Source organism: Notothenia rossii, assembly GCF_949606895.1.
Source record: "Notothenia rossii genome assembly, chromosome: 11".
NCBI lineage: Eukaryota > Metazoa > Chordata > Actinopteri > Perciformes > Nototheniidae > Notothenia > Notothenia rossii.
Window position 1 is genome coordinate 33,001,401 of NC_136910.1, and position 27,743 is coordinate 33,029,143.

A 27,743-nucleotide genomic window follows, 5' to 3' on the forward strand; every position below is an offset into this window, starting at 1 on the left:
TAATATTTTTTGCGTCCTTTATCCCCACAAATTGAAAATAGTGATTATATCTCCAAGTTGTAAATGCGCTGCTGCTCTCGCTGATACTTCCATCTGCCATTGTGTGTGTGTGTGCTGGTGGTGAGCGTTGCCGTGTGTGTGTTAGCATTAGCAAGTGTTCGTGTGTGTGTATTTTCCCCATAAGGCAAGACCCGCCCAACTCTGTCTCTGATTGGCTTACCCTGAAATGTCACCCCGCGTTAACCAATCATCACTCCTCTCTGGTTACTTTCACTTTTCCTTGGTGCTGTGAGAGGACATCGCTGTATTCGCCTGTAAGTTACATCCGCAGGGAGATTCGGTTCAGTTCCATCACATAATGTAACGCAGTAACGCACCCATTTAAATCACAGTAACTATAACGGCGTTACTTAATGGGAATATGTAACTAGTAACGCTGTTAGTAACTAACGTTGTTAGTCCCAACACTGATGTTATGTGACAGTATTTCTGAGAAACAGTCAGCTGAAATGGTGGCATAGTTGCGGTGGCATAGTTGCCACTGCTTTTTACATTACATTACATTACATTACATTGCATTTAGCTGACGCTTTTATCCAAAGCGACTTACAATAAGTGCATTCGACCAGGAAGATACAACCTTTAAGAAAACAGAATCATATAAGTACATCAGGTTTCATAGAGCCAAACATTTCAAGTGCTACTCAACTGGCATTTAGAAAGCCAGCCCTTTATTAGTATATAAGTGCTTTGTTAGTAATTCTATCGCTCGAAGTGGAGTCTAAAGAGATGAGTTTTCAGTTTGCGTCGGAAGATGTGTAAGCTATCTGCTGTCCTGATTTCAATGGGGAGCTCATTCCACCATTTTGGAGCCAGGATAGCAAACCCACGTGTTTTTGCTGACGGGAACTTGGGTCCCCCTCGCAGTGCGGGTGCAGCGAGCTGTTTGGCTGACGCAGAGCGGAGTGCACGTGCTGGGGTGTACGGTTTAACCATGTCCTGGATGTAGGAAGGGCCAGATCCATTCACAGCATGGTACGCAAGTACCAGTGTCTTGAAGTGGATTCTAGCAGTTACTGGAAGCCAGTGAAGGGAGCGGAGGAGCGGTGTGGTGTGGGAGAATTTGGGAAGGTTGAAGACCAGACGAGCCGCTGCATTCTGGATGAGCTGCAGAGGTCGGATGGCACATGCAGGTAGACCAGCCAGGAGGGAGTTGCAGTAGTCTAGGCGTGAGATGACGAGAGCCTGGACCAGCTTTACATGTCAACAGCATGTTTGAACGTATTTGCAGCAGTAAATGTGGCTGTTTGGCCACTGACGTTGCCATAACAACACCTGAATTTAAATATGCAACCTCTTTTTGTGACAGATTTTTGCAAGAAATTATAATTCTTCTGAATGATATTCCTATTGACAGCTAGTTTCTATGTAAACATTATGAGATGGACAGCCAGAGAGAATAAATGAAAAACAGTTATGAAATACTATATCACAAAACAAGAATACAGTTTAAGTGATTTGTAAAATATCCATAAAGAAAAATCTGTTTACAGTTCTGTTTCATATGGATGTTGAGATGTATCCATAGATCTCTTAATTTTTCTCTCAAAGTGCACCAGATTGATGCTTTTAACTTCAATATTAAAAACAAAATCTAAAAAATGGGTTAATTGCCATGTATGTGGTGTTTGATATAGTTTACGTTCAATTTCAACTATTTTAGGCAGAAAAACGTATATTGACCAAAACTTTTGTAATAGTTTACTATAATTTAGAAAGGTTTTAGTGAGAAATAATTTCAAAAGTAAACTTATGTTTCATTTTATATTTAAATGTGAAAGGTTTGCACACAACATTATTAATTTATACATTTGTATCAATTTAAAAAAAATTATGAATCCATTTATTTTATTGTATTTCCTTGAGGCTGGGGAAGATATCATGTAGTTCAACATGCAAATGTTCTAATGCAAGTAAGTATAACTATAACATGGAAAATAAAATAAAATACGTTTCTTTGGAGGATGTGGATTTATTTTCTCTCACCTTGTAATTACACAATCAAACAATCTATAATTTAGCTCTGACCTTCACTCACAAAAAAACATTTTGTTGAATTGGACACATTTTTCAAAGCTCTACTGACTGACATGCCATGACTGGGACTGATGGAAGAATCTGCGAGGAATGAACTAGGAGCAGAGAAATTATCATATTTTAAAAGACAGCAGCCCCATAAGAGGCCAACCAGAGAGACAGAGTGTGTCAGTGTGCTGAAGGATAAACCAACTATCCAGGCCAGTCTCTATAGACTTTCCAACGGGTACAAATGCTGCTGCCGGAGTACTGACTGGAAGTATTGCTGATATCATGTCTACCATATCCTCTTAAAATACTCTGTCCAACAATATCAGTCTCATGAAGAAAGTTTTTTTTTTAACGTTTATTCAAAATAGCAGAGAAACATGCATTCTTGTTCTCAGGAGGGGACATTGACAGAGGAGTACTGGAAAAGTACACAGTAAGTACTACTTCATAGTACTTGTGGGGGTAGTTTAACTAGTACTGAGTCCAACAGGTTCAATCCCACGAATAACTAATGACGAAAAAGAATTCCCTCATCAAACTTAGCAGAAGTGGCTTGATTTTGTTCTCAGCAGGGGACTTTGACACAGTATTTCTCAAAAAATACACAGTAAAAGTGCTTCAATGTATTGTAAGTAGTAGGCTAACTAATACAAAGTCAAACAGTATCCATTTCATTAAGAACTAATGGTAAAATTATATTTTTATCATGCATCAAAGATAGCAGAAAAACATGCATAATGTAGCAATTGAGGCGACTCTGACAGAGGATTACTCACAAAGTACACAGCAAAAGTACTTCATTTTATTTCTGGTAGAAGTCAAACTAGAACCGAGTCCAACAGTGTCAGTTTTCTTAAAAACTTGTGGTAAAACATATTTGTATCACTCGTCAAATATAGCAGGAATGAAGAGCAGCTGATTTGAAAAAACAAACTCGAGAGGCGGCGAAGTTGACCGCAGTGCAGAACCGCTGTATAGTTTAAATCTCCTAACGTAGTTGTCCATTTTAGACATAGGCTTATTATATTTACAGCCCTTATAGTAACATCCATTTTCTGGGCTCAATATGTGTCTTGGCCGTTTTCGTTGTGATCGCTAAATTCACCTTGTTTCCCTTTGTTTATAATATTATCACCGCTTCTGTTTTGAAATCACTTCCGTGAGTTTCGCCCCGCCCCTCGCTCCAATGAACATTAGACCATTTAGTAAGGTAAAAAGCAAAAAGGTTTCTCAAACGCTCTTCCGTTTACGTGTTTAATAAAGAAAAACAATTGGACGGTAGATACACGGATTGATATATCTGAACAACAAAGTGGTCAAAAATAATTTTATTCATTTTTTGGAAACATTTTCATGATCGCTTTTTTCGTTATACATTTTCATTTATTATCATTTCCATTCAGTCAGTCATTAAGTGCTATTTAAAATGTTAATTTGCTACATATCCAAACAAACAAACAAAGTGTGCAATTCAATGAATGTTAATCTAACTGGGTTTTGATATATAACATAATCTCTTTTTCTTCTCTCAATTATTTTATTTATTTTGTGCATTTTGTGTGGAAATAACGGGGACAGAGCTGGCTGCTGTCAGACGATCAGCTGTGCAGCGTCATCACAAACGGACGTCGCTTCACGTGACGCTCCGGAGGAAAGGACGTCCCATTGCTCTTAAAACTAATTTCCCTGCTTCTCGTGGTTTCCTTGCGTCCCTCCATGCATAGCTGTGGGAACATGTTTCATATGGGGGGTGCTGTGGGGATGACACCAGGGCTGGTTCTGATCAATTTGCTGCCCTATAGGCAAGATTTTAGCTGGCAATGAAAAACCTCTACAAAAGAATACACTACAAACAGAGAAACATATTGACATGGTGGACAGCTTATATAAAAGGCTTCAAATGTATTTAGTATTATAACATGTTTTAATTGGGGGGGTGGACTTCACATCCTCTACGGGGGTCCGGGTGTGCCCCCCCGGGAAGATTTTTTTAACATTTTAAAGTAAAATGCTTCAATCTGGTGCACTTTGAGCGCCCAATTACTAGAGACTGATCTAGGGGGTACAACTCTAAAACACCCATATGAAAAAGATAGGTTTGCATTTTATTCATCAAATATGTGAACATTTACAATAACCTACCATAGCCAATAACAAATAAATGTAACTTATTTTATTTGTGTTGTTCATTCATATCTAATTTTACCAGTTAACATTTATTTATTTATGCATATTTTAAAATATCTCCAGTTTTAAACAATATTTTTGGTTTACTGTCCTATAGTATACATTGGAATGATTTCAAACCTGTTTTTATTTGTCCTAATAATTATAAAGGAGTGCCTTGGAAATATTTGTTTACATAAATTGTGATCAAAACGTTTGAGACTCACTGAGATAACTTAGACTAAAGTGAACTATCTAAATACTCAGAGTCCTTTACCTCACTGAGCCTCTCAGTCTGACAGGACAGAACTCTCCCTCCATATTATTGTAGAAACGGCTTCTTATATCCGTTAGCGCAGCGGAAGCTAACAACAATCCCCGCGATATCCCCTCTCTCTATCTCTCTCACTTTGGCTGTGAGCTGCGCCTGATAAGCCAACATCCCCCACTTTCATGACTACAGCGCCCATCGTACAGGGCAAATGGAAAATGTAACCGGGGTGAAAAGGGTGTTATCTTTACATAATTATGAATGTTGTTACATCAAGGCTGAAAATTCGTTTTTTTGGTATTATATTTGTATTATGTCTTGTGGAAGTGCAGATTCCCTATCCTTCTACAGGGGGTGCTGCAGCACCCTCAGCAACCCTACTTCCCACGGCCCTGCCTCCATGCTTCCTTGGTGGGAGGGACTAGTCACAGGGAAACGACGCAAGTGAGGGACGCAAGGAATCCATTTAACCGAAGTGAGAAAGGCCCATACAAAAAAAAAACATTCGTGGAACAGATTGATGTCTGACTAGACATAGAGAGAACGAACAAGAGTGCTGCAAATTGAAGCCGGAGGAAACAAAGTTGATCGAAGTGGAAAAAGTCGATATATAAGAAGGTAAGTTTTGTTTTGATACAAAGAGCGTCATATTTACCCAGCTAACGTTAGCTTGTTTGGTAAAATAGTTTGTAAGTCAAGAGACAGCACTGTGCACCTAAATGTAACTCTTGACATCATATAGATATATTATAGGTGCAGAGAGGAGTGGGTTTATTGTGCCCCAATGTAAATCCTAATGTGAGAGTTAAAGGACGGTCAACAATATAATGTACCTTGGTCAGTTTGGATTTATCGTGGCATCTATTCTTAATTAAAGTGAAATTATTTTATTTCAGTTACTCATTTGTGTGTATGCAGGTGTGGGACATTCCAAATTTTCCAAAAGTGAGCACTCCACAAATGGACAACAGTTTGCCAGGGTAAAATAAAACATTGTCAACATATTATTTTGTGCCACAAGAAGCAGAATGTTTTAACAGTACAGTAGTTTGAATATATTTGTTGTTTACCTTTATCAGACCTCTCAGGCACCCACAACCAGCGTCTGATCGGGTAAGACTAATTAAAAATGTAATTATACCATGTAGGTTTGAATTTGTGAACATGAAATCAATAAATACCTTTGTGTGCACTTATTTCCTGGGTAAAAATAGGATAGAGCACCAACCCCATTCCAGGAAGAGGTCCAGTCTGCCCCGGGTCAGAACCACTTCTATAGGTAAACGAGGTTGACACTTGCATCGTGACACAGTTGTGTGGTGTGTATCTTTATTTTACATTTGTTTGTTTGTATAGCCTCCAATCACAGTGGGTAACATTGCCAGGAAGCAGAACAATTATACTTTCATACATTTCCAAATGACACCCACAATATCTGACATCTTAGTGAAGACGATACAAAAAACACCCACAAATATTTTTTAAAGATCAGATATTGTTTGTTGCATCCATTTCAAATGTTTTCAGTTTAGAACCCAATGTATTGAAAAAAAACAGGAAGATTTGAAAATAATTATTCAACTGTCTTCTCACTGCAGCAACTACACAAATGTGTATGCACTTATCATTATTGATAGCCAGTCTGAGCCAGAAGACAAAATGGAGCAAAGGTATTAATTGTTACTATTACCACTTACAGTAATTGTTCTATTCTATACTGTAAATCTTATTACTGGCTTCATCATTTAATATTACAATACATCACTTTGTCTTTCCCAGCACAGAATACCTGACTGCGGAGGACATTGTTGCAAAACTCTCTGCAAAAAGAACAAATACATCTTGCAGCAGGTTCAACATTAATAGAGCCAATGTGTGGGATGGAGCAATCCGCGGCTTCAAAGGTGCCTCATTCGAACCCTCTCATGAGATGTCAGTTAAGTTCACTGATGATGAGGGACAAACTGAGGATGGAGGGGACACTGGTGGTCCCAAGCGTGAGTTCCTGACCCTCCTTATGGAATGCCTGAGAATGAAGAAAACATCACGTCAGCAACTGTTTGTGCCCCATGGCGGTGTGACTTTCCCAGCCGCTCACTGTCTCAAAATCTGATTCTAAATGTATAATGTTCTCTATAAAGATAGAACTAATACACAATTATGAATGTATAATATAAGCTGTTTTGTGTATTTAATCATGCATTGGTCTACAATTTAATGATGGCTTCTACATATTTCACATAAACAGACAATGAAAGAATGTGTCCTTCATGCTGATAACTAGTGTATGCATCTGCCAATTAGTATTCTAAACAGAGTACTGTGTTGAATCCTTATTTCTTGCATTTGAAACAGATACAATAAAAAAAGTGAACTTGAACTTAGTGTTCAACTTCTGCCAAAAACTGTACATTTTTGCCACAGGAGCCGCAGAACACTTGAACTGTCCCCAGATGTTGGCCACAGAAAGGACAAAACATGGCAGCCTGGAAAGACATACATTGATGTAGTAAATCCATTTAATCAAGTCAATCAAAAACACATAGTCTAAATAGTGGTTAGCTAAATAAATAGAAAGATACATCATGTTTACCGTTGAATCTGTGTTTTGTCTCTCTCTCTCCTTGAATGTCTTCTCTATATTTGTTTTTGAGCATGTCTAATGCACACTACTATCCTGACATTACTTTGTCCCTCTTCACATGTTGTCACTTCTTTCTCTCTCTTTCTCTCTCAATTCAATAGCTTTATTAGCATGACCATAGTTACAGGCAATTGCTAAAGCTCTGTATAGTTGAAACATCTATACACAAATACATACATATAAACAAACTGCTAAGAATTCAAATGTCCTTTTTCCGCGGTTCTCACTATGGCCCGGGTTATTTGCCTGCACTAGATTTGTCATCTCTTTTAAATGAACATTCTTTCCTCCCGATTTCCATCACTCTTGTTCGTTCTCTCTATGTCTGGTCAGACATCAATCTGTTCCACGTAGCGCGCCCCCTAGAGGCCTGGAGCACTTTCGGAATGTTTTTTTTTTTTTTGTTTGTTTTCGGGGTTTGTGTGTTGTATTTAGTTTGCATCATTTTTGTAAATGCAGCGTTTTTATGTTGTATTTGTTTTCAGGGTTTGTTTGTTTTTCATTTCATTATTTGCAGGTGTTTCCTGCTTATGTATGCGTTTTGGGCCGTTGTTCCGCGTTTGCACCTGCCGGCCACCGTAGACTGTTGGCCAAGAAGCAGGAGACGTGAGGCGACACAACAGTCGTGTTCCGTCGGGACGTGTTCTTTGGTGTCAGTTTGTTGTGTCAGGGCCTTTATCAATCAATCAATCAATGTTTATTTATATAGCCCAATATCACAAATGTTACATTTGTCTCAGTGGACTTCACAGTTTGTACAGAATATCAGTATGACAATACGACACCCTCTGTCCTTAGACCCTCACATCGTACAAGGAAAAACTTCCAGAGAAAACCCCACAGTTTAAAGGGAAAAATGGGAGAAACCTCAGGGAGAGCAACAGAGGAGGGATCCCTCTCCCAGGACGGACAGACGTGCAATAGATGCCGTATGTAAATTGAAAAGATAATACATTTGCAACATAGGTAGTCCAAATGTTTTGAAATGCATGCGTGTATAATAAGAAGATGAATCCACGAGGATATCCATCCAGGACTTATGATCCAGGACCGCAGCCACGACTCAAGATCCAGGACTCGCAATCCATGACACAGGACCGCAGGATCATCCATGACTCCGGATCCCGGCGTATATAGACACCAAAAAGAAAGACATTTGGAGAAGCTGGGTTAATCGGAACATGAGAGTACACAGGTATAGACAGAGAGAAGGAAGAAGTAAGATGTCCCCCGACAAACTAAGCCTATATCAGCAAAACTAGGGGCTGAATCTAATCGGCCCTAACTATAAGCTTTATCAAAAAGGAAGGTCTTAAGCGCACTCTTAAAAACGGATAGGGTGTCTGCCGTCCGAACACAAACTGGAAGCTGATTCCACAAAAGTGGAGCTTGATAAGAAAAGGCTCTGGCTCCCATTGTACTTTTAGAGACTCTAGGAACAACCAACAACCCTGCATTCTTGGAACGCAATGCCCTAGTAGGACAATAGGGTATAATGAGTTCTTTAAGGTAAGATGGCGCCTGCCCATTAAGGGCTTTGTAGGCAAGAAGAAGAATTTTAAATTCTATCCTGTGTTCTATAGGGAGCCAGTGTAAGGCAGCCAGAACAGGAGTAATGTGGTCCCTTTTCCTAACTCTGGTTAGTACACGAGCTGCAGCATTTTGAATCAGCTGAAGCGACTTGACTGACTTCTTGGTACACCCTGATAATAAGGAGTTACAATAATCCAGCCTTGAAGTAACAAATGCATGGACTAGTTTCTCTGCATCGTTTTGAGGCAAGATATGCCTGATTTTTGCAATGTTACGTAGATGGAAGTAGGCGGTCCTTGAAATGGATTTTATGTGGGTGTTAAAGGATAAATCCTGATCAAATATAACACCAAGATTCCTTACAGTCTCACTGGAGGCCAAATTAATGCCATCCATAGTTAATATATCTTTAGATAATTTGTTTCGTAGATTCTTTGGGCCAAGTACAATAACTTCAGTTTTGGTCGTGTTTAACATCAAAAAATTTAAGGTCATCCACGTTTTTAAGTCCTTGAGGCAGTCTTGAATTTTATTTAGATGATTAATTTCATCAGGCTTGATTGATAAATATAGTTGAGTATCATCCGCATAACAATGAAAGTTTACAGAATGATTCCTTATAATATTGCCTAACGGAAGCATATATAGGGTGAACAAAATAGGTCCAAGCACTGAGCCCTGTGGCACTCCATGGCTAACTTTGGTTTGCATGGAAGATTCATCGTTGACACGTACAAACTGAGAGCGTTCAGATAGATAAGACCTAAACCAGCCTAAAGCAGTTCCCTGTATGCCAACTAAGTGCTCTAGTCTTTGCAATAGGATATCATGGTCGATAGTATCAAATGCAGCACTAAGATCGAGCAAGACAAGAATAGAGACAAGTCCCTTGTCAGAGGCTATTAGAATGTCATTTGTGACTTTAACCAGAGCTGTCTCTGTGCTATGTTGTGTTCTAAAGCCAGACTGAAAATCTTCAAATAAATCATAGTTTTTTAAGTAATCACACAGCTGTTTTGCGACTGCTTTCTCAAGAATTTTTGAGAGGAACGGAAGATTAGAAATAGGTCTATAGTTGGCTAAAACCTCTGGATCGAGGTTGTGCTTTTTAAGAAGCGGTTTTATCACTGCTACTTTGAATGATTTTGGAACATAGCCTGATAATAAAGACATATTCATAATATTTAATAAAGAAGTGCTAATTAATGGAAAAACTTCTTTTAACAGCTTAGTTGGAATCGGGTCTAAGATACACGTTGATGGTTTAGAAGAGAGAATTATTGAATTTAATTGTTCAAGGTTTATGGCTGAAAAGCATTCTAGTTTACTATCTAGTGTAATATTATTAGAACTTACGTTTCCGGGAGCTGTTGATAACACTATACTGGTCAAAGGCAAGAGGTCATTGATTTTGTTTCTAAGAGTAACAATTTTATCGTTAAAAAAGCACATAAAATCATTACTACTGAGTGCTATGGGAATAGAAGGCTCAGTCGAGCTGTGGCTCTCTGTCAGCCTGGCTACAGTGCTGAAAAGAAATCTTGCATTATTCTTATTCTCATCTATTAATGAAGAGTAGTATGCTGCTCTCGCTTTACGCAGTGCTTTCTTATATTCATTGAGAGTAATATGCCAAATTAAACGAGATTCTTCAAGTTTAGTGGAACGCCATATCCTTTCAAGTTGTCTCGACTTTTGCTTTATTTTGCGGGTTTCGGCATTATGCCATGGAGCTAATCTATGTTGTTTTATTTTCTTCTTTTTCAAAGGAGCAACAGAGTCTAATTTTATTCGCAGCGCATCTGTAGCACTATCAACAACATGATCAATTTGGGGTGGTGTACATTTTGTATAAGTTTCCTCCCCTACATGCAGACATGCTATCGAGTTAAGTATTGGTGGAATCTCTTCCTTAAATTTGGCTATAGCACTAACAGATAGGTTTCTGCTGCAGGAGCTTTTGGCTAATGCTTTGTAGTCTAGTAACAGTACTTCAAAAGTTACTAAGAAATGGTCGGATAAAGCAGGATTATGCGGTTCGACTAATAGTTGCTCAATTTCAATACCATAAGTCAGAACAAGGTCAAGAGTGTGATTATAGCAGTGGGTTGGTTTATTTACACTCTGACAGAAACCAACATAATCTAATATAGAGTTAAATGCAACAGTAAGGCTATTTTTATCATCGTCAACATGAATATTAAAGTCACCTACGATAATTACTTTATCTGTTTTAAGTACCAAAGCTGATAAAAACTCAGAGAATTCTGATAAGAATTCTGAATAAGGACCTGGTGCACGGTACACTGTAACAAATAAGATTGGCTGCAAAGTTTTCCAGGTCGGATGCGTAAGACTGAAAATGAGGCTTTCAAAGGAGGTAGAATTTAATTTTTGTTTAGTATTGATAAGTAAACTTGAGTCAAAGATTGCTGCAACTCCACCTCCTCGGCCCGTGCCTCGGGCAATATGAGTATTGATATGGCTGGGTGGAGTGGCCTCATTTATGCTGACATATTCTTCATGTCTCAACCAAGTTTCAGTGAGACAGCATACAGGACTGTCTCAGAAAATTAGAATATTGTGATAAAGTTCTTTATTTTCTGTAATGCAATTAAAAAAACAAAAATGTCATACATTCTGGATTCATTACAAATCAACTGAAATATTGCAAGCCTTTTATTATTTTAATATTGCTGATTATGGCATACAGCTTAAGAAAACTAAAATATCCTATCTCTAAATATTAGAATATCATGAAAAAGTATACTAGTAGGGTGTTCAACGAATCACTTGAATCGTCTAATTAACTCGAAACACCTGCAAGGGTTTCCTGAGCCTTGAAAAACACTCAGCTTGGTTCAGTAAACTAAATCACAAGTATGGGGAAGACTGCTGATCTGACTGCTGTCCAGAGGACCGTCATTGACACCCTCCATCAGGAGGGTAAGACACAAAAAGAAATTTCTCAAAGAGCAAGCTGTTCACAGAGTGCAGTTTCAAAGCACATCCACAAAAAGTCTGTTGGAAGGGGGAAATGTGGCAGGAAACGCTGCACAACCAAGAGAGATGACCGCAGCCTTAACAGCATTGTGAAGAAGAGTCGCTTCCAGAATTTGGGGGAGCTTCAAAGACAGTGGACTGAAGCTGGAGTCCAGGTATCAAAAGTCACTGTTCACAGACGTGTCCGGGAAATGGGCTACAATAGCCGTATTCCCATGGTCAAGCCACTTCTGAACTCAAGACAACGGAAGAGGCGTCTGACTTGGGCTAAGGAAAAGAAGCACTGGACAGTTGCACAGTGGTCCAAAGTCCTCTTTTCAGACGAAAGCAAGTTTTGTATTTCATTTGGAAGTCAAGGCGCCAGAGTCTGGAGAAAGGCTGGAGAGGAGCAAAATCCAAGTTGCTTGAAATCCAGTGTGAAGTTCCCACAGTCAGCGATGGTTTGGGGAGCCATGTCAGCTGCTGGTGTTGGTCCACTGTGTTTCATCAAGCCCAGAGTAAATGCAGCTGTGTACCAAGAGATTTTAGAGCACTACATGCTTCCGTCTGCTGAAAAGCTATATGGAGATGAGGAATTCATTTTCCAGCATGATCTGGCACCTGCCCACAGTGCCAAAACCACCAGTAACTGGTGTACTGACCATGGCATTACTGTCCTCGATTGGCCTGCAAATTCCCCTGACCTGAACCCCATAGAGAATATGTGGGGTATTGTGAAGAAGAAGCTGAAAGACACCAGACCCAACAATGCTAATGAGCTAAAGGCCGCTATTGAAGCATCCTGGGCATCCATAACACCTCAGCAATGCCACAGGCTGATTGCCTCCATGCCACGCCGCATTGATGCAGTAATCCGTGCAAAAGGATTCCCAACCAAGTACTGAGTGCATTAATGGACATTTTCAAATGTTTGATTGTGTTTTGCTGTTATAAATCTTTTTTTTTTACTTGGTCTGAGGAACTATTCTAATTTTTTGAGATAGGATTTTTGAGTTTTCTTAAGCTGTATGCCATAATCAGCAATATTAAAATAATAAAAGGCTTGCAATATTTCAGTTGATTTGTAATGAATCCAGAATGTATGACATTTTTGTTTTTTTAATTGCATTACAGAAAATAAAGAACTTTATCACAATATTCTAATTTTCTGAGACAGTCCTGTATATCAATATTATAATCTGATATTAAATCATTTACCAGTATTGCTTTAGATGCTAGAGATCTTATGTTTAAGAGACCACATTTAATCTTCCTGTTTTGTTGCACTGTAGTAGTTGTTACATTTACTTTTATTAAGTTATTATGTATGACACCTCTATTAGGTTTTACCTTAAATTGTCCTTGGGCAGACACACACACCGTTAATATTGGGTATTTTATTGGGGTCGGGATTCCTATGGATGACTGCCTAGGAGAGAGCGCAGAGAAGCGTGTAAGACTGCGACTCTGCCTCCTGGTCTCAACTCCAGTTTGTCATGGATTAAGTCCACAGAGCCCTGAAATGTTTGCCGAAATGAGATTTGCACCTTCCAAAGTAGGATGAATGCCGTCTCTCTTAATCAGACCAGGTTTTCCCCAGAAGGCTGTCCAATTATTCACGAAGCCCACATTGTTTGCTGGGCACCACCAAGACAACCAGCGCTGAAATGATGACATGCGGCTATACATGTCATCATTGATCAGATTGGGGAGGGGACCAGAGAAGATTACGGTGTCCGACATTGTTTTAGCATAACTACACACCGACGCCACATTAAGTTTGGTGCATTCTGATTGGCGTAAACGAACATCATTACCACCGACGTGAATAACAATCCTACTGTATTTACGTTTATTTTTAGCCAGCAGTCTAAGATGCGCCTCAACGTCGCCCGCTCTGGCCCCCGGAATGCATGTGACTGTGGACGCTTCGGTCTCTAAATTCACGTGTCTCATAATAGAGCTACCAATAACCAGAGTTGGCTTCTCAGCGGGTGTCTCGCTGAGTGGGGAATATCTGTTAGATACGTGAACGGGTTGGTGGGGACCTGCGGGTTTCGCGTTATGCCCCTTCTGAACAGTCACCCATTCTCCCTGCTGCTCGGGAGTTGCCGGGGGACGGCTAAGAGGAGCTACCTTTTGCCGGTCCGCACCGGCTAACATGGGCTTTACTGTAGCTGAGTTATTTTCTAAGATGCGGAGCCGGGCTTCTATGGCTATGATTCCCGCCTCCAACCTAACAACTATACTACATTTAACACATGTATCGGTACCAGTAAAGGAGGTAGGGGAGTAACCAAACATGAGACAGTTAGAGCAGGAAATAGCACCCGAGGGTGGGGAAAGAGCCATGGCTAGCTATCAAGCTAAAGTAGCTACCGTTAGCAAACCCGAAAAGAGTGTAGGCAACTGTGGAGTTACAGTCGCTAAGAGAAGGAGAGTTTGTGAGTGCTTAAGCTGTAGTAACGTGTGATTACAACGTCAGGCAGTTGCCGTGATCAAGAGTTTTAAAACGATCGATTAAGTTAAGATAACAAGCTATCAGCAACAGAACAGGCACACGGGATACCCGGAGATGACAACAACAACCGGAAGTTACAACATGCTTACCGCAATAGTGGTCCGTGTAGAAAAAGTACTACAACACCGGAGCGGTGGAATGATGAGGAAGTGTCGGCGCTTCTGGCAATTTACTCTGAGGACGGGATGCAGCAGCTTCTACAGAAAGCTTTATGTGTTCTGTCTTTTGCATTTCACACAATACGAGAACAGGATTCCGTCCTGGTCGTGGAACGACGGATCAGCTTTTTACTCTCGCAAGGATCCTGGAGGGGGCCTGGGAGTACGCTTATCCACTCTACATGTGTTTTGTAGACTTGGAGAAGGCGTATGACCGGGTTCTCAGGGAGTCACTGTGGGAGGTGCTGCGGGAGTATGGGGTGAGGGGGTCTCTACTCAGGACAATCCAATCTCTGTACTCCCAAAGCGAGAGCTGTGTCCGGGTCCTCGGCAGTAAGTCGGACCCATTTCAGGTGAGGGTTGGCCTCCGCCAAGGCTGCACTTTGTCACCAATCCTGTTTGTAATATACATGGATCGGATTTCGAGGCGTAGTCGTGGGGGAGGGGGTCTGCAGTCCGGTGGACTAAGGATTGCACCACTGCTTTTTGCAGATGATGTGGTTCTGATGGCTTCATCGGTCTGCGACCTTCAGCACTCACTGGATCGGTTCGCAACCGAGTGTGAAGCGGCTGGGATGAGGATCAGCACCTCCAAATCTCAGGCCATGGTTCTCAGCAGGAAACCGATGGACTGTCCACTCCAAGTAGGGAATGAGTCCTTACCCCAAGTGAAGGAGTTCAAGTATCTCGGGGTCTTGTTCTCGAGTGAGGGAACAATGGAGCGTGAGATGGGTCGGAGAATCGGAGCAGCGGGAGCGGTACTGCAGTCGCTTTACCGCACCGTTGTGACGAAAAGGGAGCTGAGCCAGAAGGCAAAGCTCTCTGTCTACCGGGCCATTTTCGTTCCTAACCTCACCTATGGTCATGAAGGATGGGTCATGACCGAAAGAACGAGATCGCGGGTACAAGCGGCCGAGATGGGTTTTCGCCGCAGGGTGGCTGGTGTCTCCCTTAGGGATAAGGTGAGAAGTTCGGTCATCCGGGAGGGACTCGGAGTTGAACCGCTCCTCCTTCGCGTCGAAAGGAGCCAGTTGAGGTGGTTCGGGCACCTAGTTAGGATGCCACCTGGGCGCCTCCCTAGGGAGGTGTTCCAGGCACGTCCAGCTGGGAAGAGACCAAGGGGTAGACCTAGAACCAGATGGAGGGATTATATCTCTTCGCTGGCCTGGGAGCGCCTTGGGATCCCCCAGTCAGAGCTGGTTGATGTGGCCAGGGAAAAGAAAGTTTGGGGCTCTCTGCTGGAACTGCTACCTCCGCGACCCGACCACGGATAAGCGGGAGAAGATGGATGGATGGATGGACAATACGAGAACCAACTGTCACTTTCCTGAAATAATTATAATCTCCTTTTTTCTTCCATTGACATTTATTACTTTATTTCAAAAATTGATCGATCTATTGATTAGAAGTACGTAAACCTTGTGCTATATTTCTCCCAGAAATGTTGTATGTTACATACAATGCCCGACCGTCCAAAAAAACAACTGGATTTAACTAAGCAAATCTGTAGGAGCCTTCCACTGGATAATTACTGCAGAGATGAATATGTTTCAGCTGGCAACAAGTTATTTAACCTTGACTGATGTGGTGTTTAGCTTCTCATTTCTTAAACAACCCTGTCAGAAGACACATCCTGTGGTCGTGTAAAGGATGTTCATCAGTTTCAGGAGGGTCAAATGATTGGCCTGCATCAAGCAAAGAAAACAACTAGGAGATTACTGAACTACTAAAATCAGGTTAAAAACTGTCCCAACATCAGGGTAGGAAGAGAGGCGGAGGAAGATGCCTACCGTACAGCCAGTGGGGGCAGTATTATGGTCTGGGGCAGCTGCAGTTGGTTAGGTCTAGGTTCAGCTACGTTATATTCCCAAAGAATGAGGTCAGCTGACTACCTGGATATACTGAATGACCAGGTCTTTCTATCAATGGAGTTCTTCCTCCCCGATGGCATGGACACATTCCAAGTTGACATGCCAGAGGGGCTCACATCGTGAATGAGTGGTTCAGGGAACATAATGCATCTTTTAAAGTTTACACTCATGGACTGGCCCCCACAGAGTCCACACCTCAGCCCCATTGAGAGTCCTTGGGATGTGCTGGAGAAGACTTTGCGCAGCGGTGCGACTCTCCCATCATCAATACAAGAAATGGTAGAAAAATGAATGGATCTCTGGACAGAAATACACACACAACCGTGTGCCAAACTCAAAGCAAAAGGCGGCCAACAAAATATTAGTGTGCAATTATTTTTGGACGGGCAGTGAAGGTGGGATGAAGGTTTAGTTTTGGAGTTATAGTAATTATAAGGAAAAAACACACCAATTTTGTACTGCTCCATCTTTATTGCTTATTCATATCTTTACACTGATGGTCTAGTATTCAGAGCGGGAAACACTGGAACTCCATCATGTTTCAATCAAATGTTCTTCACTCCATTTTGAATTACACAGCAGTTACAAAATAAATCAGTAACAGAGTGTCGACAATATGAAATCAGTAGATGAAACCGTTGGTGACAGCAGCTCCCCTCAAGCAGTATTTCACTTTTATTTTCAGCACATATCTTCATAAATAATAGTCCTCAACAGTAGCTCTCTGCCGTCACTCACCATGGCTTATACGCTCGAGACCTTAACTCCTCCTGGAAAGCATAAATTGAAACATTCAATGACTTCAAATGAGAGAGAATGTCAAACCGATCACAGACTCTCTCCAGAGAGAAGCTCACACCTCCACTAAGATATTTCAAACACATTGTGACCTTTAAGAAGTAAAAACTCACACCAGACTTTGTTTTGATCATATCTGAAAGCATTTCCAAAATTCCAAACAGAAACATTAAGTGAGTCAATATAAAGATTTTCATTTCACACGACTGCCTAAGTCAACATGTATTTCCACCATGACTGTGAAAGGGATAGAAATAGAGCAGTACTAACCAGATTCCTATACATCACACAAATAAACTGTACATGAGAACCAGTCATCAGGTCAGCTAATATGAAATAGCTTAAACACACATCACTCATGAACATAATCCATGTGTGACTGTCACATGGAGACAGTGTGCTGCACACAAACTGCAAAGTGACCCGCTGCCTCTTCGAAAGCCTTTTGAATGGAGAGGTGAATTATGATTCCCTGCATGATGCTAGAGTTCTGGCAATCCCTGGTTTTAAGGTGAGACTCTATTAAAATCTTAAAAATGCTATACTTGAAGATTGAAAACAAAAGGAAACATAATGAAGAACTAACCTTAAAACAATTGTATAAATAAAACAGGTCTATTCGATTGACCTTTAATAGAAGAATGTTGATAATTAACTGATGTTTCTTTACTTTTATTTAAGCCTGGCTGTGAATTTAATATCTCGAGGATCTGGACACATTTTATGAAATAGAAGATTCATGAGAAATGGAACTGGTTGTTATTTAAAGCATTAAGAGATACAGAAACATTTTGTAATGTATACCAATATAATAAGGATGTTACCGCTGAATTGGTATGGATATAACGGTCTGCCATTCTTCTGACAAAACGCTGTGTATTTAACATGCCTCCCTGGTATGAAGATGAATATAAATGACAGGTCAGCTGCTCCCAATTCAGATGATTTTTCTATTGGTTCAGAATATAAGACACTGCCTTCATCAACAAAGTGCGACTTTGACTTTTAATGCTTTTTACAGAAACATCCATAAAATCACGACGTCCTGTAAATGGTCTCAGTGGCATGTTGTTAAAGATGCCAGTGAAGACAGGAGCTAGTTGGGTCCTGTTATCGGTGCCCTGCTGACCACTAGGGGTGCTGTGGTGCTAGATTTATGTTGAGCCTTCTCACCATTCCCCTTATCCATAGTTGATTGCATTAATCTAATCCATGTGCCAGAAATGGCTAAGTGTGTGAACTAGCCAACTTTTGCATGTTGCAAAACATATATATATATTTAAAAAAAATATATATATATATATATATATAAAGAATCACCTTTTAAAATATGCAAGGAAATGCATTCATCAAATGTGTTAGTCTTTCTCACGCAATCTGTAACAGTGAAACATCCTCAGGCCCTCGGAGCTCACTGACGTGACAGTGAACCAGACACATTATGAGAATAGAGAAGGTTCTTTATTTTATCTTGATATATTACAACTGTTTTCCCGCTTTCCAAAAAAAACAGATATATGGGATATGATTTGGATGTGCAGAAAGATTGGAATCCCGCTGAAAAAAGAGCTCTTAAAATGTAAAGGTTTATCAATGTGTTTATCATTGACGTGCCACAAGCACATTCAATAGTTGAAAAACGTTTATCTGGAGGGACCTTCCACTTCTTGTTGCATTATGTTCCATTTCATGTTAAATTGTCATCCGAGGCCTGAATGTTGTGTTTCTCTTTACCTAAAGACATTTCCACCATAGATTGGCAAATTCTCCAAATGCGAAGAGCATGAAGACAGTTGGCGAAAGTGAGTGTGACAGAGCTAGAATTGACATCCTCACAACAAAACAGTGATAAATCCTGCTTCTCTCTCACCTCAAAGCACCAGAAATAGACAGCTGAACCATTACTATGGTGAAATGCAATCTGACTACCACTCCGACTGAGTTTGCTATACCATGACTGTGGTGACTAAGCAGAATCAAAAGACCACAGTCTGTAGCAGAAAGTGTGATTTTGTTGCCAAGACTTTACTCATTGTACTCATCAGAGCTTGTTGGGGGGGAAAACTGCTTAATGTAAAAAACACATCTGCAATGTGGTGTGACTGCAGAGGGATAGACTCAGGTGATGTCATTCGAGTCCTCATAGTTGCGAAATGTTGACTACTAGAATAAGAAATGAAAAGAATGCGGGGGTGTGGTGTTAGAAAGAAGCAAGCTTTGTAGCCTGATGCTATCTAATCCCAAGCCTATCTGTCTTATATTAGCATAGTAGCTGAGTTGCATTGTGGGTAACTTTGGTCATGACAATAAAAAAACATGTGGTATAAAATAGATGATATCTGTGATTCTGCTGCAGCAATTTTGATCTTTTTTTAAACTGAGTGTTGGGAATCCTACAATAACCTCACTACTGCGTCCAATAAGAATAATTAACGTCCAATAAGAAGAAGAATCGTCCAATCAGAAGAATCAACAAATCAGGTAAAATGCCAATCTAAATCCTCCTTTAAAGAACACAGACTCCAGGAATGAATAATGGGGTATTCTGTATACGGTTTCTTAGCACTGACCATATGTCAGTCAAACCTAAACAAAGAGTAAATTCATGATCGTTTACAGTTATATTATAAAACATACACAGAGTAAAAGGATGAGACAAACAGAGTATTTACATATATAACAAATCAATTGTTGTGCCACAAAGTCACACACACACACACACACACACACACACACACACACACACACACACACACACACACACACACACACACACACACACACACACACACACACACACACACACACACACACACACACACACACACACACACACACACACACACACACACACACACACACACACACACACACACACACACACACACACACACACACACACACACACACACACACACACTACTGCTCTAAGAAATAATAAGAATGATATGAATAATGCACACAGTTGACCCTTATGATGATGACAGTGGGAGGGGCCTCTGGTTGGTGTGTTGGATGTTTGCTGGGGATCACGGCTCCTGTGGGGTCAACGTCTTTGTCCAAAGTTTACCTCCTGTCCATTATTTGTTTCCATGGGGTCTTCTTTGAAGGTTTCACACGCCTCCATTACTTTGCTGTAAAATGTCAATGTTTTACAGGTTAGCAGTTGCAAGATAATCTTAGACAGTACATCCTATACCTGTACGGAGAGGAGTGTTGGTACAAATACTGCTTAGGGTGCTTTCTCACCTAACAAGCTTTGGTTTAGTTAACCTGAGGCTGGGGAGAAAGCTGTGAGCTCTGATATGGAACAAAAATCCAGACTGAGAGCTTTTGAGTATGTAGCTCTCTGCCTATTTGTGCTAAATATGCTACATCTTACTAGCCTCTAACTCCTTGGGATACTGAAGCCACAGGCTGTGATACCATACTTGCTAACCTTTAGACCTCAGAAATCGGGAGCATTTCAAAATTCAAAATTAACATGCTTATCGTAGTTGTAAATGCACTGCCTTGCGGCCTGTAGCACCGTCCTTGATGGAGCATATGTGTGGGCTGGACCTGTATTTTACAGGAAAGGAGTGAGCAGTTGTCGATTCTTGTTCTGTTTTCTGTGAATATCTGCCTCACCCTCTCAGACTTGGAGTTGCGCGCGCTACTAAAGAGACGTGTTACCATGGAAACCAAACAATGGTGTAGCTGTATTAAAGTCCGAGGGCAAAAAGTCTTGTGTAAATCTGATTGTCAGAAATCGGGAGAAATGCGGGAGAAATATGAAACCGGGAGAGGGCAATGAAATCGGGAGTCTCCCGCGAAAATCGGGAGGGTTGACAAGTATGTGTGAGACATGTGGAGACGTGACAACTTAAACAAACCTTTTAGCCTTTTAGTTGAAATACATCAGGGGTTGGCGACAGGCGGACCGCGGTCCGGATCTATAATCAATACATTAATAGGGGATTTCAATTTTGACGGGGCGATTCTATTTTAACCGCTGCCGACAGGGGGCGAAAGAGACGAGTGAGCGATACACAGGGAGAGAAACACAGAAGAAGAGATGAGAGCGCGGCAGAAGCATGGGCAGAAGAGGCTTCTCAATTCTTACATTTCCCCTCCTCGACCATATATATCTATGTCCTCGACTCCTCGGTCCTCCGGTAGTGACCTGGGAATGAATTTCAGCGCGCCATGTTGAAGGACATCTAATTTCTCTGAATGAGCATCGAGCGTTGAGGAGGCTCTCTGGAGGAGCTCTAACCGAGGAGACACTGATGGCTCATCCACGGCTCCTCCGCGGATGCATTTCCGGGAACGGTGGAGGCGTGATGCACGGCCGGACTTATCTCAGCCAATGACAGCTCTGCATGCATCCCCTGGATATTATTTTAGAAACTGCTTTCATCGCGTTGCGATGTTTCCAGAGAGAACAGCTGTGAGGTCCGTGCAGAAAGCAGAGCAGTGTATAAAATATATATCACTCAGTATAACAGGCCTACATTACTCTCTGTATTTGTATGCTGTAGTTTAGTAGATACAGTTGCAAGAAAAAGTATGTGAACCCTTTGGAACTACCTGGATTTCTGCATGAATTGGTCATAAAATGTGTTCTGTCTTCATCTAAGTCACAACAATAGACAAACACAGTCTGCTTAAGCTAAAACCACACAAACAATTATATGTTTTTATGTTTTTATTGAACACACCATGTAAACATTCACAGTGCAGGGTGGAAAAAGTATGTGAACCCTTGGATTTAATAACTTGTTGACCCTCCTTTGGCAGCAATAACCTCAACCAAACGTTTCCTATAGTTGCATATCAGACCTGCACAACGGTCAGGAGGAATTTTGGACCATTCCTCTTTACAAAACTGTTTCAGTTCAGCAATATTCTTGGGATGTCTGGTGTGAATCGCTCTCTTGAGGTCATGCCACAGCATCTCAATTGGGTTGAGGTCAGGACTCTGACCGGGCCACTCCAGAAGGCGTATTTTCTTCTGTTGAAGCCATTCTGTTGTTGATTTACTTCTGTGCTTTGGGTCGTTGTCCTGTTGCATCACCCATCTTCTGTTGAGCTTCAATTGGTGGACAGATGGCCTTAAGTTCTCCAGCAAAATGTCTTGATAAACTTGAGAATTCATTTTTCCTTCGATGATGGCAATCTGTCCAGGCCCTGAGGCAGCAAAGCAGCCCCAAACCATGATGCTCCCTCCACCATACTTCACAGTTGGGATGAGGTTTTGATGTTGGTGTGCTGTGCCTTTTTTTCTCCACACATAGCGTTGTGTGTTCCTTCCAAACAACTCAACTTTGGTTTCATCTGTCCACAGAATATTTTGCCAGTAGTGCTGTGGAACATCCAGGTGCTCTTTTGCAAACTTCAAACGTGCAGCAATGTTTTTTCTGGAGAGCAGTGGGTTCCTCCATTTTATGACCAATTTATGCAGAAATCCAGGTAATTCCAAAGGGTTCACATACTTTTTCTTGCAACTGTATCTACAAACAAAGAGTCGATATTTTTCTAAAACCATTTAGTGCTTCACATAATAAAATACACAACGGCTGTAGCCTGATTATGCTTTAGGAGCTGTAGGTGTGTGTGGTACAGTGTGTAGGTGTCTGTGTGGTACAGTGTGTAGGTGTGTGCGTGGTACAGTGTGTAGGTGTGTGTGGTACAGTGTGTAGGTGTGTGCGTGGTACAGTGTGTAGGTGTGTGTGGTATAGTGTGTAGGTGTGTGCGTGGTACAGTGTGTAGGTGTGTGCGTGGTACAGTGTGTAGGTGTGTGTGGTACAGTGTGTAGGTGTGTGCGTGGTACAGTGTGTAAGTGTGTGCGTGGTACAGTGTGTAGGTGTGTGTGGTACAGTGTGTAGGTGTGTGCGTGGTACAGTGTGTAGGTGTGTGTGGTACAGTGTGTAGGTGTGTGCGTGGTACAGTGTGTAGGTGTGTGTGGTACAGTGTGTAGGTGTGTGCGTGGTACAGTGTGTAGGTGTGTGTGGTACAGTGTGTAGGTGTGTGCGTGGTACAGTGTGTAGGTGTGTGTGGTAAAGTGTATAGGTGTGGTACAGTGTGTAAGTGTGTGCGTGGTACAGTATGTAGGTGTGCGTGGTACAGTGTGTAGGTGTGTGTGGTAAAGTGTATAGGTGTGGTACAGTGTGTAAGTGTGTGTGTGGTACAGTATGTAAGTGTGTGTGTGGTACAGTGTGTAGGTGTGTGTGTTTTACAATGCGTAGATGCGGCGGACAGGCGGGTCTCAGTTGGTTTGATGTCCTCTGCTTACTTTTAATACTTGTAAAATTTTTGGCCCGTCATTTATTTTCCCCATTTCAGCGACCAGAGAGAGGGGGGGGGGGATATATCCAGTCTCTGATTGTGTTACGTTATTATGAGAGTGCTCTCATACTTTTAATTGTATATATTTATATAAATATATTTGTGTGTATTTGTCCGCATCTGTAGCCTGTTATTGTGTCATTATACCGCACTGTCAATGAATTCAAAGTAAATATATTGTGTGGTCATGAACACATCTGTCCATCAGACAGAGGGCTGCTGTGCCTCCTGTCATCATTAATGAACGTCTCTTTAAAATGACCGCTCAGAGGAGAGGAGTTCTCATTTCTCTAACCGCCTGCTGCTTCCCCTCCTCCCTCCTCAGCTCCCCTCCTCGGCTCCTCCGCTAGCATCTCCTGTGGGCGGGACTAAGTCTTGAGGATAGGAGTCGAGGAGGGGAGTCGAGGAGGGGACTTTTAAGAATTGAGAAGCCTCTAGAGAGAAGCGGAGAGGAGAGTGAACAGGCTTGTTAGCGGCAGACAGGGAGAGACAAATAATTACACATGGCGCTCTCCAAGAAGAGGAAAGTGGAAAGTGAGAACAGAGCTTTTAACCCTGAGTGGACGGACTCATTCATGTTCATCCTGCCCACTGGGAGCACAGAACCAGTGTGTCTCATTTGTTCAGAGACCGTGGTGCTCCGTAAAAGTGCCAAAACGCCACTATGAGAAAAAACACAAAGTGTTTGACCAAACATTCCCTCTCAAGTCAGTACTGAGGTCACAAAAAATAAGCACTCAGAGCCCGATATGATCAGTCCACCAGGATCAAAATTAAAACTAAATATGGTTCAGGGGCAGGCTAACCGAGGTTAACCAATGAGCTAACCGAGGCTAACCAATGAGCACCTGCATGTGTATGAGAATGGCCCTGACTCCATTTCAGCCCAGATTTAAACTCCTTGCAGGACAAGCTCGAGCTCAATTCTCGACTGAATTAAAACAAAGTGAATGAAGGACTGCAATATAAGAGGGAAAGAAAGATAAACTTTAAAACTGTTCAATTGTTATGATGTGTAAAGACTGATATTGTTCTATAATCGTCTGAAACTGTTAAGTCATGATGTGAAACGGTTAACAAAGAAAAAGGGAAACTCAAGCTGCTGCAACACTTTATTTTATTTATCTAAAATGAAGCACTTTTAAGATGCACATATTTTCAAAAGCTATTTTATTTATTTTCTCTATTTTATTTTTAAATGCAGCCCGAGAGGAACATTACACATATCCACAGTATTTACTGTATATATGTATAGTTCAATGTTAATTGACAATAAATATTGTTGTTTTTGAATTGTACTTTCTTTATTTGATTGGCAGTCAGTTGTTGATTACAGGCAGACGTTGATAAAGCTACAGGCTACTTCAATATATATCACACTAATTCATGAAGCAAGTTAGACATTTTGATGTTCCGGACCTTTGCATGGGGACATTTTCTCTAACTGGACTTCGTTGCATTTTAGTTGAATACCCCTGAAATACATCATCCTTTAAGGACTGGAGAAATGCTATCCAGTCTATCCGCTCCCAACGTTTTCTGGGACTTTTCTGATTCACTATTTGCTGATGTGAACCATCAAAGAAGCATTCTCATTAGAGCACCATGTAGTCCAGCAGGAGATTGACAACTACTTCTCATAATGAGTTGTAAGCAGATGGGCTATTTTCGACAGCAGAGAAGATTAGTAATCACAGGTCACATCTTCAGCTTCTCTCGAAGGCTATGTAGAGCTGATTATGTCGAATGATACCAAAACTGTCCAATCAGTGAGCTACCTGTCAGGTAATGTGACTTCATGATTACACCTTTTGGCATGTTAATGTTAAAGTGAGTGTGAACAACAGACAGAACCGAGCAACAAGATACCAATGGATCTTTTGACTTGGTATGGACTTCCACTGAAGCAGAGGTGTGAGAGTGACTTTATAAGTTTCTACATTTTGGGATTTCTGCAGTAAATGACTGACGTCTGTTCACGACCAAATTATTGGACCAAATATTTGTTATCATTTTCGTGATTTCTCCTGGCTGCTGCTCAGGCTGAATCATCAGCTGTAGAAATGATCTTGGCAAACAGAACATTTCAACAAGCGACAGAGTACTGGAGACTCCATCAAATAAAAACATGGTTACCTGGCCATGTCCTTGGTCTCCGGATGTGAGCTTTCCAGTTCCAGAACTTTCTCTAGAAGACTTATTCCTCCCTCCTTTATCAGCAGGGGACAATACTTGCTTGCTGTAGAAATAATTGTAAATAAAGAGACAGTGAGAATGATTACAGGGTCTTAATGTATACAGTACAATTGAGGTGTACAACGTGCTAACCTATAATGTTAATAGTTTACTTTGTTTGCATTTTGGTAGATGTGGGCTGGCCTATCAAAGTAAACTGACTTCAATTATTATATTATATTTGCTAATCTGTATATTAATATTGTATATTCAATAGAGGTATACATCTTTCCCTGTTGATATGTAAATATCTACTGTTCTGTTTTGTTTATGTGTTACTGTTTGTACATATATATTTGCTGTTTGTGTATATTTTATTTGTTATTCATGTGCAATACTTGTCTACATGCTGCTGTGACAAAATAATTTCCAAAATTGGGATCAGTATATTATCTCGTCTTTATAAGCAGTACCTGGTGACATGTGAAAGAGAAATGATAATGTTAGAAAAGGACGCAAGTTAAGAAATAGCTAGGGGCACGTCAAACAGCCCAGCTCTAACTGTGAGCGCGGTGTAGGAGGAACTCACGGTAAACTGACACCAGGTTGTAGAGGGCCCAGGTGGCCCAGTGCTGACTGACGGGGGCGATGCTCTGAGGTAGCAGGCGCAGGATGGGCTCGAACGACCTGAGGGACCACAGTCACTTTAAACATTTCAAAAGGAGGGAATCCCCCCCAGCTGTTCTGTACAGCTTAACCTGTATCCTGAGACCCTTAACTCAGGATACACTGACATGCTGTTACTTAGTTCTGAATCCAACGGATAACAAGTAACGAGATTACGTTATCAGGATACAAAAAAAGGGAAGTGTATTCCATTACAATTACATTAAATAAAACAAGTAATCAGATTACTGTTCCATTTAAAAAGATATAGATTACTAGCAGGATTTCAGTGTTACAAGATATTTTTAAATAAAGATGGATATATTATAGGTAGAGGTACTGAATTCATTTTTTCTTTATGGTTTATATTAAGGCTAATTTAATTCTTCTTTATTCTAAATACATGTCTTTATTAATGCAGTAGGTGGACACCTGATTTATTAAACAAAAATAAAATGTCTATGCTTTTGATGTATTCATCTTAAACATTGGTAAACTATTACTATTAGTTATAAAATATCTTGAATTCTTCTTTTCTAAGGTTACATTGTTACATACACTTCAGTAAAAAAAATCTTATTATTTTATTTATTTTTCCTCATCAAATGTAATCAATCCAAAAGTAACTGAAATAATCAGGTTAAATTACTTTTACAGTGGGGCAAAAAAGTATTTAGTCAGCTACCAATTGTGCAAGTTCTCCCACTTAAAAAGATGAGAGGCCTGTAATTGTCATCCTAGGTATACCCTCAACTATGAGAGACAAAATGAGAAAAAAAAAAAATCCAGAAAATAACATTGTCTGATTTTTAAAGAATTTATTTGAAAATTATGGTGGAAAATAAGTATTTGGTCACCTACAAACAAACAACATTTCTGGCGCTCACAGACCTGTAACTTCTTTAAGAGCCTCCTCTGTCCTCCACTTGTTAACTGTATTAATGGCACCTCTTTGAACTCGTTATCAGTATAAAAGACACCTGTCCACAACCTCAAACAGTCACACTCTAAACTCCACTATGGCCAAGACCAAAGAGCTGTCAAAGGACACCAGAAACAAAATTGTAGACCTGCACCAGGCTGGGAAGACTGAATCTGCAATAGGTAAGCAGCTTGGTGTGAAGAAATCAACTGTGGGAGCAATTATTAGAAAATGGAAGACATACAAGACCACTGATAATCTCCCTCGATCTGGGGCTCCACGCAAGATCTCACCCTGTGGGGTCAAAATGATCACAAGAACGTTGAGCAAAAATCCCAGAACCACACGGGGGGACCTAGTCAATGACCTGCAGAGAGCTGGGACCAAAGTAACAAAGGCTACCATCAGTAACACACTACGCCGCCAGGGACTCAAATCCTGCAGTGCCAGACGTGTCCCCCTGCTTAAGCCAGTACATGTCCAGGCCCGTCTGAAGTTTGCTAGAGAGCATTTAGATGATCCAGAAGAGGATTGGGAGAATGTCATATGGTCAGATGAAACCAAAATAGAACTTTTTGGTAAAAACTCAACTAGACGTGTTTGGAGGAGAAAGAATGC

The 27,743-nt window shown here is 40.9% G+C and overlaps 1 protein-coding gene and 1 long non-coding RNA gene across 8 annotated transcripts in view; one reads left to right on the forward strand and one right to left on the reverse strand.

The window, feature by feature from the left end:
• The first annotated feature begins 4,609 nt into the window (after positions 1 to 4,609).
• Positions 4,610 to 6,191, forward strand: LOC307025437. The gene is made up of 3 exons (XR_013804171.1): positions 4,610 to 4,745; positions 4,858 to 5,804; positions 6,124 to 6,191. It is a non-coding gene; the product is annotated as an uncharacterized lncRNA (long non-coding RNA).
• A 184-nt stretch (positions 6,192 to 6,375) lies between these two features.
• Positions 6,376 to 27,743, reverse strand: part of zer1 (zyg-11 related, cell cycle regulator) — a 40,272-nt gene continuing 18,904 nt past the window's right edge. For 3 of the 7 annotated variants that reach the window (XM_079660106.1, XM_079660104.1, XM_079660105.1), the window contains exons 14-16: positions 26,127 to 26,224; positions 25,499 to 25,601; positions 16,686 to 20,166 (exon numbers count right to left, since the gene is read on the reverse strand). In XM_079660106.1, coding sequence (XP_079516232.1) covers positions 20,079 to 20,166; positions 25,499 to 25,601; positions 26,127 to 26,224 — 289 coding nt within the window. In that variant the 3' untranslated portion in view covers positions 16,686 to 20,078. Of the gene's footprint in view, positions 6,552 to 16,685; positions 20,167 to 25,498; positions 25,602 to 26,126; positions 26,225 to 27,743 lie in introns of those variants that run through there. The other 4 variants (XR_013804167.1, XR_013804168.1, XR_013804169.1 and 1 more) reach the window with 4 other exon arrangements.